Consider the following 14,284-nt stretch of genomic DNA (forward strand, 5'->3'; position numbering starts at 1 on the left):
CTGTTAAGATAGGTGAAAAGGTGGTTAAACTAAAGCATATGAAACAAGTACTTAGAAGTTTTCATTACTTGTAAATTTAATATAAGTCATCAGTTTCTTTTGGTCATCACAGACTCCTGGTGTGTGTGTGTGTGTGTGTGTGTGTGTGTGTGTGTGTGCACGTGTGCGCACATCCATACACAATGGCTTTGACCCTCTGGGGTGCATTAAGAGGGATGCCGTGGTGGTGTTTCCAGAAGAGAGCAACCCAGATCAGAGACTTCAGAGACACCTCAGGAAAGCAATTCCTGGGGGATATGGTGATGTGGAAGGCAAAAGCGATACCAGCTGGTTTGAAGATGGATGGGCATTCACTAGAATTATGAGACATGAAAGGCCCTTGGGGAGATGAACTCCTAGAACATTTTTTCTTTCTCTGGCAGAATCCCATGCAGCCTCTGGTTTGAGTGTTAAGTTCCGCCCTTGCCTGCTCTGGAACCTGCACAAGGCAAGAGCTCTGTTTACTTTCATCTCTGGGTCATCTTCCTCCCCCAGGTCCGCCCAATCCTGATGATGATCGGAGTCTCACCTGGTGGCAAATGCCAACCTGAGAGACCTTTGTGGGGGTTGCTCTCCCACTGTTTAGATGAGATAATGGGCCTCAGGAGGGGAATTCTGCCATTTCCTCCTTCACACTGGGCAAGAACACTATTACAGCAAGAAATTATAAGGAAATAAACAAGGAATTCCCACAGAGCCATTGTCTCCGCTTTTCATTTCTTTCCATTGCAATATAATGTTGCCTTGTCTAGTTCAATCTTTAATAAAAGTGGATTAGTTGACTGCCTGCATCCTTATCACAATATGTTTTTCGTTTGAATCCTATTTGCAGATACTCTTCCATTTCCTTCTCTAGAATAACTAGAACTACATTTGAACCAACTAAATTGAAATTGTGAAATCTTAGCTGGGTTTCCTCTCCACCTCCCAAGCTTCTGTATCACCACCCCACCCCCATAATCCCGAAGGCAAAAGTTCTGGGAATGGAACTGACAAGAAGCAGATTTAGGCAACACATCACTCTCCAGAAATAGAGTACCATTCCCACTGATAATTGAAATCATATTTGGATCACTCATTGTTTTAGTGACCAATCAAGATGTGATCTGCCTACACATTTTGCACAAGTGTATTCTAATGCAACTTAACGTTGGCTGTGCTTTTAGTCTTAGGTTCGGGAGCATAGCAATAAAGAAAATTCACAACATCCCTGATTTCATGGAACCTAAACCTAGTGGAGTGATAGACAAACGAGAGTAAATGTACAATTTATCAGTTGTTGATAAGTGCAAGGGAAAAAAAATTAAAGTGGGTTTGAGATGTATGGGGATGGTAGGTTATTTCTATTTTGTATTATGTGTTGAGGGAAGGCCTTACTGACAAAGTGTCATTTGAATAAAGGCCTGAAGGAAACTGGGGACAGGCCATGATGATATTTGGGAGGAAATCACTCCAGGCAGAGAGAAAAGCAAGTGCAAAGGCCCTGAGGCAGGCATGCATCCTCTGTTCCAAAATAACATATACTTGTTGCTTATGAAGAGTGAGCTGTGGGGAGAACAGTGGGAAATGAGATAAGAGAGGCAGCAAGGGGTAAGATCCAGGTGAGAACCTGGATGAACCTCTGCACAACATGGGACTCTAATAGAAGGCTAGAGCAATGGGGTGACTTGAAGGCTCCCTCTCCTTGGCTTGGATATGTTGAGTCTGTGATGATGATAAACCATCCAGGTGGTAGTCAAGTCCACAGCAAGAGAGAAGTTTGGATTTCGGGGAAAGAAGATGGGAATAGAAATGTCAACTTTGGCCTCATAAAGTCTTGGAAAAGTATGAATCTTCCAGGAATTGACTGTGGATAGAGAAGGCTGAGTGCTGGGGCCTTCAACTCTTAGGGGCTGAATAGAAGAGGTGTGTGTGAAGTCCAGCAAAGATTCTCAGAAGTAGCCAGTGAGGGGACCCAGAAGGGTTTCAAAGAGGCACAGCCACTGAAAAGAGCATTGTTGTTCACTTTGCAGAAATATGGATGGACCTAGAGGTTGTCGCCCTGAGTGAAGTAAGCCAGACAGAGGAGGAGAAATACTGTATGACACCCCTTATATGTGGAATCTAAAAGAAATTATACAAATGAACTGATTTATAAGACAGAAACAGATTCACCGACTTAGAGAATGAACTTATGGTTGCCAGAGGGGAAGAGATAGGGAGTTTGGGATGGACATGTACACACTGCTATGCTTAATGGATAACCAACATGGTCCTACTGTATGGCACAGGGAACACTGCTTGATGTGGCAGCCTGGATAGGAAGGGACTTTGAGAGATAATAGATACGTGTGTGTGTATGGCTGAGTCCCTTTGCTGTCCATCTGAAACTGTCACAACATTGTTAATGGCTATATATTAATAAAATAAAAAGCTAAAAAATACAACAAAACAAAATCACTTTCTTGAGGTAACTATCACTGAATTAGATTCACTAATTTACACAAGTAATGAGCTATCATCGTACATCAATCTCTACAAGACACATATCCTATTAATAAAGGACTATGAATAGATAACAAGGTCATGACTATACCAGAAGCTGAGACAACAGCCTTCTCCTTGACTGGTGAGCCACACCTTGGGATTTTACAGAGCAAGAACCATTAATACAAACTGTATGAAGCCACGCTGCCCTGATTTGAGCTTTGGGAGAATTTTTAATGTATCTGCCTAATGCAGATACTTCTCACAGGGACACATCATGATGCATGTGCTTGTTTATTTTTGAAAATATTGTTTTGGTGTCTTCTGTTTTCAGAATCACTTCAAAATGCATTCCTTCTTACTTTGGATTTTGGCTCAGAAATTTAAGGTTTATTACAGAATATTCTTTGAATTAAAGAAGGAAGACTCCCTTTACAGTGCCCCTCCTAGGCTGGTAGGGGCCATTTCTTCACTTACAGTGACAATGTATACAACAAACACCATGTTCACATGAGTTGTTTGGAAGATTCATTGCCACTCCAGTGCCTTCATTTCTTTTCCTCTGTAAGTCTTGAAGGAGACCTCTCTTCATCACTTCCTTGTACATGCTCACTCCTTTGGAGAATTATCTTAACATCCTAAGAGAAGAGATTCAAAGAGAAGTTACAACTCTTAATAAATGAATTAGAAGTAATGATTACTAATAATACGGGCTTCAATATGTGGCAGGATTAAACAGTGAGTTTTAATTTTTTCCTTTGAAAAAATTGTTCTCTATTTAGTGTGAATCCTGCCTTGCAACTTATTAATTTTGCCAATGGAAAGATATCAAAGATCTTAGAGACTTCATTTCCCCATCTAGTAAGGTCTAATAATAGAGTTGTCATATTAGAATAATTAGATAACATTTGTAAAAGCAATTACACAGTTCTTGTTTAGTTGCTAAGTCATGTCTGACTCCTTTGTGATCTCCTGGGCTGTAGCCCAACAGGCTCTTCTGTCCATGGAATTCTCCAGGCAAAAATACTGGAATGGGTTGCCATTTCCTTCTCTGGCAATTACGGAGAGTTTGGCACAAAATGGGCAAGACAAAACATTATTTCCCTATTAATCAATAAAAAACAATATTCATCTTCTATTAAAGGAAAATTCTAATGCTAAATTAATCATGTTTACAGATTTGTAGAATTTTAGAACAGCAGATTATTTTGAGGTGGGGGAATTATCCCCTTTCTGTTTTCTTTTTTAATATTAGGGATAGAATGATCTGTTTTTTATCCAATTAAAATATCCAACTATGCTGCATTTTAAATCACAGATGTTTATAAAATAAATTTAAGATATTATCACAATGTATTAATAGAAGGGGTTCAGTTCAGTTCAGTTCAGTCACTCAGTCATGTCCTACTCTTTGCAACCCCATGAATCGCAGCACGCCAGGCCTCTCCATCCATTACCAACCGCTGGAGTTCAGTCAAACTCATGTCCATCGAGTCGGTGATGCCATCCAGCCATCCCCTCCTCGGTCGTCCCCTTCTCCTCCTGCCCCCAATCCCTCCCAGCATCAGGGTCTTTTCCAGTGAGTCAAATCTTCAGATGAGGTGGCCAAAGTATTTGAGTTTCAGCTTTAGCATCATTCCTTCCAATGAACACCCAGGACTGATGGACTGGTTGGATCTCCTTGCAGTCCAAAGGACTCTCAAGAGTCTTCTCCAACATCACAGTTCAAAAGCATCAATTCTTTGGTGCTCAGCTTTCTTCACAGTCCAACTCTCACATCCATACATGACCACTGGAAAAACCATAGCCTTGACTAGATGGACCTTTGTTGCCAAAGTAATGTCTCTGCTTTTGAATATACTATCTAGGTTGGTCATAACTTTTCTTCCAAGGAGTAAGCGTCTTTTAATTTCATGGCTGCAGTCACCATCTGCAGTGATTTTGGAGCCCCCCCCCCCCCAAATAAAGTCTGACACTGTTTCCACTGTTTCCCCATCTATTTCCCATGAAGTGATGGGATCAGATGGCATGGTCTTAGTTTTCTGAATAGAAAGGGTACTAGCTAGCATAAGGGGAAAATGTAAAATTACATTTATTCAGTTTCCAGGGTTTTTTTTTTTTTTTTTAGGGAACTATTTAAGAGTATAAGTTTCTTTACTTCAGAGCTGAGTTCCAAAAGTTTCTATTTAATTGTAGTCATTTTACTCATGAAAACATGAGTTAGTTCAACATCTGAACAGAGCCCTGCTGAGTGACACCCACATGGCTGTATCAGTCACTGCCAGGAAACATAGTGAATCATTTTCTTGAAGAAGCTTGTTCTTTGAAAATATAGATCTCCCACAGCTGAAGGGCAATCTTGGGCAAGTTAAGTGAAAAAGAACAGCTGCTTGCCATTGACCTTTCTGGTCCTACCCTCCACAGTACTTACTGACAGGTCTTCTTTGCAGAGAATATTATTTTTAACAGCTATTGCTGACTAGTGACTATTTACTTGGGGATTAAGGAATGAGTTGATCTGTGATTATTTGACACTCCATAGCATGGGGGAAAATTATAAGCTCTAGATATTTCAATCAGTCTTGGCTAGATTTATGGCTGAAATCAAGGGCCATAATTTTAAGTAACAGTTAGTGGAGAAAAGGCTGAGAGAGTCTAGAAATGTTTGGCATGGGTGCCTTGAAAACACAAAGCACTGAAGCAGCCATTGCATTTTGTTATAAACATAATAGAGGCTGTTGGAGTGTATCTTAAAGTCAGATACCTTGAAGACTGTGTCCCTTCTAGGTACATTTATATTTATAGGTACTTTGGCCTCATGTAATCAGGTCCTGACTCATTTGTTTCTAAGAAATTCTCCTGTGACATTCTGACTTTAACACTGAAAGATTTATTTTTATCTCCTAGTGAATGGAACCCTTAATATTAAGCCTATCTGCTGGATGTACAGGTTTTGTTAAAAGAGACTCATATTTATGCAGCATATGTGTGCATAACAAGAAACTACATTTGGTGAGTTGGTGCAGAAAATCCAATGCCCACTTACACTTGTAAATCTATTTATTGGAGGAAATTTACTTTCTTCACTAATCACCCAGTGATGGTGTCGTCAATGATCTTGTTATATTTAAGCAAAGGATTTTTTTAAAGAATTTAGGAAACTTCTTTGAAAATAACCTCTCTATATAAACATCTATGAAAGAAGAAGTTAAATAAATGAGCTTGAATTGAATAACTATAAAATCCAAAACTAAACATGGATCTTCTGAGTTGGAATTGACCACATGTGGATTCCTGGGACTTTGGTTTGGACTCCCTGTCATCATGACACTCTCCAGTGGAAGTCTCCTTTCTTTCCAGAGAGCAGACACTGAATTTGGCAGATGAAATGCCAGCTTTTAGTTCATCTGTGTAAATTTTGCACTGTTCAGAAATATTTCTTATGCACTGCAACCACCAACAGGCCAGCAGTAATAATAATAGTAATAATAATTACTATGTAGTGTTAGTCACTCAGTTGTGTCTGATTCTTAGCGATCCCATGGGCTATAGCCTGCCAGGCTCCTCTGTCCATGGACTTGTCCAGGCAAGAATACTGGAGTGATCCAGGGGATCTTCCTGACCCAGGAATCAAACCAGGTCTCCTGCATTGCAGGCAGATTCTTTACCATCTGAGCCACCAGGGAAGCCCCTACTATGTAGTGAGGGCTTTCTATCTGCCAAGCACAGAGCTAAGCACTTTGTATGGCTTAAGTCATTTAATCTGTACAAGGACCTTGAGAGGCATGTTTGAGAATTAACCCTATTTTATAGATGGGGAAACCAAGGCGCCATGGGGTCACTTGCCCAAGGTCACACAGTTAGTAGCTATGAACCCAATCAACATGGCTCCTGAGTCTGCTCTCCTAACCACAAAGCCAGGCTACTTCTCCACAGGAGCAAAAAATAACACGTATCAAAATAATTACCCAAACTGGCCTTTTTCATATGTATTTTAAAATGTTTGCTAGTTCCAAACATGAATCTTGTAAACACAGAGCTGTTGGGTGACAACCTTTACTTCCCACTGTTTATAACAGCAAACAACATTTTAACCTGAAAAACCACACTCTAGTTTTTGCTCTACTTATCTTGAAAGATCTTCAAACAACATCACTGTGGTTAAAGTTCATTTTAAAAATGTGATCTATTTACTTGCACATGGATATCTGGAGCAAAAAAATTGATGACAGGATGAGAGTGTTAGTAATACAGTCTTCAGAGATTTTTTTCTTTTCCTTTCTTCTTTTTCTTTATTTGCTTAGTAAAAATGAGAGTAGAGCACCTTACTGGAAAGGGAACCTCTTTCCTTTTCAAGCATCACATTTAGGTTTTTCAGGTCAAAGGCTCAACTCTCGTCGGAATGGTGCCCTGACTAGATTCTAGCAGGTGGTTCACTGTCCTCTTGTCAGATTCCAGGGTGAAGTGATGACAGGGAGGGGAGATGAAGGACCAGGACGGGGGAGGGTTGAAGAAGCTGACTCGGCAGAAGCACCCTGGCAATGAAGGAATGAACCATCGGACAGCTAGACAGACTGACAAGCTCTCTTTCTACTATTAGGGTGTCAGGTGACATTCATACTCTGAAGCTGGAGGTCAGAACAAGCTCCAGCTGGGGGGTGAGGGTGGGGGGAGGGGGGCAGGTGCTCTCAACCCGAGGGATCTGTGCACCAAGCAAGATTTGGGGAACGTGAAGAGATCTTTTTGGTCATCAGTGCATCAAGGTGCTCCCAGAATATAGTGGGCAGCAATTCAGAATGTCAGATGTTCTGCCATGCCAGAGTTGGTCCTGTGCTATTCAAAATGCCAGGAGTATTTCAGCTGGGGTGCATGCTGATAAAACTCCTTCCTAAATAAGAGAAATGCACAAAGTAATAAGAAGCCTGCTGACTCCAGCTTTCCCTGAGGATCAAAATCCATCTTCAGGGGATTGATCTTTGAAGGCAGTCAGCCATCTATTGATGGAGTTTTTTCTTCAGGAACATGCCAGATAGAATCATCTCTGCAAAAGTCAGTAATAGACATTCTGGTCAGAGTAAAAATGTTCTCAAATCGTCCTGACTTTGCAGGGAGTTCTTCTCCCATAATTGGAGGAAGTGATGGTGGAATCATTTTAGGGTCCTAGTTGTTGTTGATAAGACAAGGTAAACCCTACTGCACATTATTCTAGGGAGCTGAAAATTATTTTGCTGGTTTAAAATAGGGGAGTTGTTCCCTGAAATATGAAACAGAATGTGTAGGATGAAATGCACTCTAAAGAGATGGGCTTCTGGAACCCACCTCACACAGAATGATGGTTGCTCAGAGGACAGAAAAGGCAGGGAGATCCCACAAGTGGCAGACTGCCCCCCCTCCTGCCTGTGACAACCATGAACCCACCCACCCACCTCTCTCCATCCCTTTGTCTAGTTCTGATGTGTGCTATTCCCACTAAATCCAGGGTGACACTAATTTATCCCATTCTCATCCTAAGTGGGGAAGAAGGCTGGTCTTTATGAGTGAAAGTAGGAGTGTCAGATGCTGAAAAGGGACCTGTGACATATGGGTTTCATTGTGAAGAGTAAATGTTTGTGGGATGTATGAGTACAATTACTTGGAATATTGCCAACCACATATCCAAGTATTCTGGGCCCGTTTAAATAAAGAGACCCAAATAATTTTACAAAGAGGATGGTTAGATGTAGAGATATAATGATGTGATATGGTTAGATGGCTTCCCTGGTGGCTCAGTGGTAAAGAAACCATCTGCCAATGCAGGAGACACACGGGTTCGATCCCTGGGTTGGGAAGATCCTCTGGGGGAACCCACTCCTGTATTCCTGTCTGGGAAATCCCATGGACAGAGGAGCCTGGGTGGGCTACAGTCCATGGCATCACAAAAGAGTAGGGCACGACTGAGCAACTAAGCAACAACAACAACAATGGTTAGAGATAAGGAAACACTTCATTTCAGTTCAGTTGCTCAGTCATGTCCAACTCTTTGTGACTCCATGGACTTCAGTACACCAGGCTTCCCTGTCCATCACCAACTCCCGGAGCTTGCTCAAACTCACGTCCATCAAGTTGGCAATGACATCCAACAATCTCATAGCCTGTCATCCCCTTCTCCTCCTGCCTTCAATCTTTCCCAGCATCAGGATCTTTTCTGATGAGTCAGCTCTTCACATCTGGTGGCCAAAGTATCAGAGAATTCAGCTTTAGCATCAGTCCTTCCAATGAATATTCAGGACTGATTTCCTTTAGGATTGACTGGTTTGATCTCCTTGCAGTCCAAGGGACTCTCAAGAGTCTACTCCAATATCACAGTTCAAAAGCATCAATTCTTCAGTGCTCAGCTTTAGATCACTTGCATCTTATCAAAATGAAAGCACTTTTATCGAAAACTCAGCTAACTCTCTGTAGTCCAATAAACCATTAGGAGAAGCCAAATAGGGAGACTGCATGCTGTTAAGTGTGTGAGGCTTGTGAGAAGGTTGTAGCAACCTGCCACATTCTGAAAGGTGGTCACCCCCAGCCTTCCGTAGTCCTTGCTGTCGGGGTCCCGGCACTTGCCAGGTGGATGCACATTCAGCATGTGTGGTTGATGTGTGAGGTGATGGTGTGCGCTCTGAGCCCCAGCTCTTCCTCTCTTCCTTCCTTTATTCTGCTGACTTGGTCCAGCCTCTCTGGGTTTGGTCCTCAGTGTTCCCACCCTGAACAGTTTCTCTGATGGAACCCTTATCCCTTCTTTCAGAAGCGCGGTCACTGGATGAGTTACAGCAACAATGTGTATGTGATGAGAGTTTGGTGAATAAATCAGCACTTGGCTGGGGATCAGGGTCTCCTTCGTTCTCTTGGGCAGGGGGATTCTATTCCCCATGCTCTTCAATCATAGGCCAGGGTCATTTGATGGCTGGAATAATGCAGAACATGAATATAGCCACCCATCCAGCTTTTACTGCCATTTACCTCCAGCCTTCTGTGGTAGACTCAAGGCCTCAGAGTCCTGGTGGGGCAGCTCTATGGTATTATCCCTAGTATTGGCGGGCCTATTGGTGGTACTGATCATATTACGCATATACTGGTAGTGCTAACTATCATGGTACCCGTGTACTGACAGTCACTTCTACTCTGCCTGAACTCACTGCCCTTGCGGTATTGAGGGCTGGCCTTTTGGCTGGATGCTGTTACCAGCTTAGCTTCCTGAGACCCTGGTCTAGCCTAGTCCAGCTTCTTCCCTCCTTCTCTTCCTCCACAATTGTTTTATCCCACCAAGCCCTGAACCTGAATTCAACCACGTTAAGACAATCAAGAAAAACAGTCCTGATGAACCTATTTACAGGGAAGACAGGGAGATGCAGACATAGAGAATGGACTTGTGGACACAGTGGGGGAAGGAGAGGGTGGGATAAATTGAGAGAGTGGCATTGACATATGCGTGTGTAGATATGCATATCATGTGTAGAATAGATAGCCAGTGGGAAGCTATTATATAACAGACAGCCCAGCCTGGTGCTGTCTGATGACTTAGAGGGGTGGGATGCGATGGGGGAGGGAGGCTCACAAGGGAAGGGATATACATATATATATATATACTATATATATGCAAAACAATGCAACATTTATAAAGCAATTATCCTCCAATAAAAATAAAATAAAATTATAATGACAATTTTAAAAAAGACTGTATTAGGATCTTTAGGTAATACTCACAGGGATCTTATAGTCTGGATAACTTGAAATCAGGTCTTGAATAAAAGGATGCTTCAGAAGAACAGCAACTTCAATTGGCTCGAGGTTCTTGGAACCTAGGTCCTGAAACACTTTTATGAAGTTCTTAAAAAGATACAAAAAATAAGTTAATTAAATCTATGATCCTGATGATATTAAAAATGATTTACTAAAGGAATCATCATAATTTCTACACGTTGAGACATTTCAGGAGAAATTCTATGACCATACACTCAAAATTGATGGAAATTTTCTTGGGTATAGGTTGTCTCTTTAATGAAAGAATCCAACCAACCTCTAAATAAATGTTCTCTATCTTTTGGTGGCTGGCAAATCTGTTAGCGTCCAGTACTTCATTTCCTCCTCGGAACACTTGGAGTAATGTTTGCATAGAAATCGTTTCCGTATTCGCATTTTCAGGGATTTCTTCTTCCTTTTCCTCCCCGTCCTCTTGTAATTCTCTTTCCTCACTCATAAAGTTGTCCTCGAGTTCAGGATATTCCTCAATGGGACTCATATCAGTAAAGGAAGAGGTCTGTGCAATTAAATAAAGAGAAGATTAAGTCTTTCCAGTAATAGAGATATTTACTGCTGCTGCTACTGCTAAGTCACTTCAATCATGTCCGACTCTGTGCGACCCCATAGACGACAGCCCACCAGGCTCTGCCGTCCCTGGGATTCTCCAGGCAAGAACACTGGAGTGGGTTGCCATTTCCTTCTCCAATGCATGTAAATGAAAAGTGAAAGTGAGGTCACTCAGTCGTGTCCAACTCTTTGCCACCCTGTGGACTGTAGCCTACCAGGCTTTTCCGTCCATGGGATTTTCCAGGCAAGAGTACTGGAGTGGGATGCCATTGCCTTCTCCGAATAGAGATATTTAGAAAACACCAATTTTGTCCTGAACTTTTTATGCCTCGCGATGGTAATGCCTACTGGTGTGCTGCAGTCCGTGAGGTTGCAGAGAGCTGAACACGACTTAGCGACTGAGCAACAACCACAGACTAGCTAAACAAAGTCTAAAGATAGAATATGCTAGACAGTAAGACAAGTCTTTCTTCCTTCTCCAACTCAGAAACAACAGCAAGAAGAAGCAAAAGTGGTTACCAACTGGGAAGGGTGGGAGAGGGATAAAGTAGGAGTTTGTAATTAACATATACACACGAATATATCTATAAAATAGATAACCAATGTCTTACTGTATACTCAATACTTTGTAATAACCTATGAGGGAAATGAATCTAAAATGAATCTGAAAAATATGTATGTATAGCTGAATCACTTTGCTGTACACCTGAAACTAACACAGCACTGTAGATCAATTATACTTCAATAAAAAATAATAAAGTAAAAAGAATAAAAAGAAAAGAAGTAGAATATGCTGGCCGCACTGGAAATCATGTCAAAATTCTAGACCAGTTCTGCTGGTACTTGACAGAGGCCTTAGTGTGGGGTGAGTTTTATTTACTTTCACACATGCTTTTGCTTATCACTATTTCAGATATACTGTATGCACTTGTACTAAGTCCCGTCAGTCATGCTCCATTCTTGGTGACCCTATGGACTGCAGCCCACCAGGCTCCCCTGTCCATGGGATTCTCCAGGCAAGAATACTAGGGTGAGCTGCCATTTTCTTCTCTAGGCGATCTTCTCCATTCAGGGATAGAAACCACCTCTCTCCTACAGGCAGGTTCTTTACCACTAGTGCCCCCTGGGAAGCCCCAGATACACTGTATTACTCAATAAAAAAGCACTGAAATGAATTGTGTGACTTCTGTCAAACTTTTACACATGAATCTAGATTTTTGACAGGATTTGCTTTGGAAACTGCCTGCAGTCTAGAGGTTGTGGCAGGTTAATTTCTCAAGTTTGATAGATTCTGAGAAACTTTGGGGCCTTTGTTTGGATACTGGATGTTAAACTCAATGAAGCACTCAGAAAGTAAAATAGAAAACAGATTGAATACAGACAGATTGGGATTCATATTGCTGCTCTTTGAAACTTGACCAAGAGCCATGAATTTAGATGCTGGCATTCTGAGTATGGGAAAGAGTAAATTGTTTCTGATGTAGTTTCTTATGTATCAAAAGCCTGAAAAGTATCGCCTACCTTTTGACCCAGTAATTACTGATCTAGGAACTGATTCTAAAGAAATATTCATGTGCACCAAGACTTTTGTATGTGGATGTTCATTTTGTGTTACTTACCACAAAAATAGAAAACCTATGATTCCAACAACAGGGAATGGTGACATCAATGATAGTATCATTGGAATGATGGAATGCTGTGCTGCTGTGTGCATTTTAGCTTAGAATGATAGTGAAAATGACAGTGAAAAAACACTCATGGGATAAGTGCAAAAGGGAACAAAACACAAATAATAAATACTGCCAGGGTCCAGCCCCAGTGGATCCAGGGTAATTTGAAGTGGGGACGGCATGGTGAGGAAAAACATATTTATTTAGAAATATAAAAGAGAGATTAGGAAAGAATAGTGTAGTAGGAAAATTTAGTGGAGAAAAGAGGCTGAATAACTTGGTTTACGGGGAAAGCTAATAAAACCTCAGGATAAGAGATTTGCACATCTACGTTAGGCCACCAGTGCCTGTTTGAATAGAGGAGGGTGCCCCGCCTTGGGCTCCCTCTCTCATGGATCTTAGAAGCCAGGGCAAGTAAGTAGACATGGTGAGCCTCCACGCCCAAGATGGGAATTCAGACTGAAAATAGAGTAAAGAAGACATGGGGGAACCAGTCCAGTGACTGGCCCATCCTCTATTGTCTGGAAAGGCCTTATATACTTTTGATTTTACATAGAGATCAATGGATAATACAAAATTATGCAGTGTCAACTGCCCTGACTCTTATCGAGACCAGGCTTTCTCTCTGCATACCTAGTTGTATACATAAGTCTTAGGTGATTTACATCATCTTCTGGCCAGAAGGCCAATTAACATTTTACAGCCCTTTTCTGATAAGGGTAATAGTGTTGTTCTTCCCAAAGTCTGGTGCCACTCTCAGAAAGCACTAAATAAAGTTACATTCTTACATAGCAAGGATACAACAATTTATAACAAGGAAAAGGAGTACAGTGATGTATAACAAAGAGAAAATTAATTAACTCAAAAGTCTAGTATTGCTAACATCAAAACTACTATATTCCTATTTCTGCATCCTGATTACATTGATTAATATCCTCCCAGGTGCCTAAAAGATAAAGGATATGGAGGCCTGGTGGCAAATATTAACTTAACAATGGAACCCTTCACCAAACTAATTCTTAGCTCTAAAAGGCTCTATATCTTTGAGATGTTTTGAGCTTTGTGCCTCTCACAGTTGGGGGCTGTAAACAATACACAAGTTGTAAAGTCCGGGCAGACCGGTCAGATAAGTTAGAAAGCCATCAAAGGGGTTTAAACCGAGACATTCTTTTTATATGCAGGAGACTGCTAACTGGAGCCCTAAGTTAATTCCTTTTAGAGGCAGAAGAGTGGAAAGCACAGTACAATAAGGCAGGCAGACTCTGGTTTTTGGGGGTAGATGTTCAGGAAAACCCAGGGGGAACCCCTGAAGCCTGACTCGCCTTGCCCATCAGGCCTCTCTGCATGACCTTGTCATGGGTGGGATCTCCCATGCTGGCTGCCAGCAAAATACACCAGGGTCCTCATTTCCTTATATATCTAATACTTATTAATGAAAAAGAAGAGAAACTGATACATTAAAGAACTGATAGTAGTTACTACCTCTGATTGGTCAAACAGGTGATTTACTTTTTATTTTGTACTTTGCAAGTTCTCTGCAGTAGATTTGCATTTATAATATTTACTGTAATAAATGTGTTGTGTGTTTCTGATGATGAAGTGATAGATATTCAATGATTTGCTGTTGGGGTCCAGCCCCAGTGGATCCAGGGAATTTGAAGCGGGGATGGAGTTGGCGAAGAAAGATTAATTAGAAATTTAAAGAGAGATTAGAAGAGAATAATGTAGTGAAAAAATAGAGGATAAAAGAGACTGATATTCCTTGGTTTACATGG

General features: G+C 41.3%; 1 protein-coding gene across 1 annotated transcript in view; it reads right to left on the minus strand.

Moving 5' to 3' along the window:
- SPEF2 (sperm flagellar 2) overlaps nt 2,781–14,284 on the minus strand; it is a 199,850-nt gene continuing 188,346 nt past the window's right edge. The window contains exons 35-37 of the mRNA XM_018065771.1: nt 10,550–10,789; nt 10,237–10,359; nt 2,781–3,143 (exon numbers count right to left, since the gene is read on the minus strand). Of these exons, the coding sequence (XP_017921260.1) occupies nt 3,054–3,143; nt 10,237–10,359; nt 10,550–10,789 (453 nt within the window). The 3' untranslated portion in view covers nt 2,781–3,053. The remainder of the gene's footprint in view (nt 3,144–10,236; nt 10,360–10,549; nt 10,790–14,284) is intronic.

This window comes from Capra hircus, chromosome 20 (genome assembly GCF_001704415.2).
Source record: "Capra hircus breed San Clemente chromosome 20, ASM170441v1, whole genome shotgun sequence".
Lineage (NCBI taxonomy): Eukaryota > Metazoa > Chordata > Mammalia > Artiodactyla > Bovidae > Capra > Capra hircus.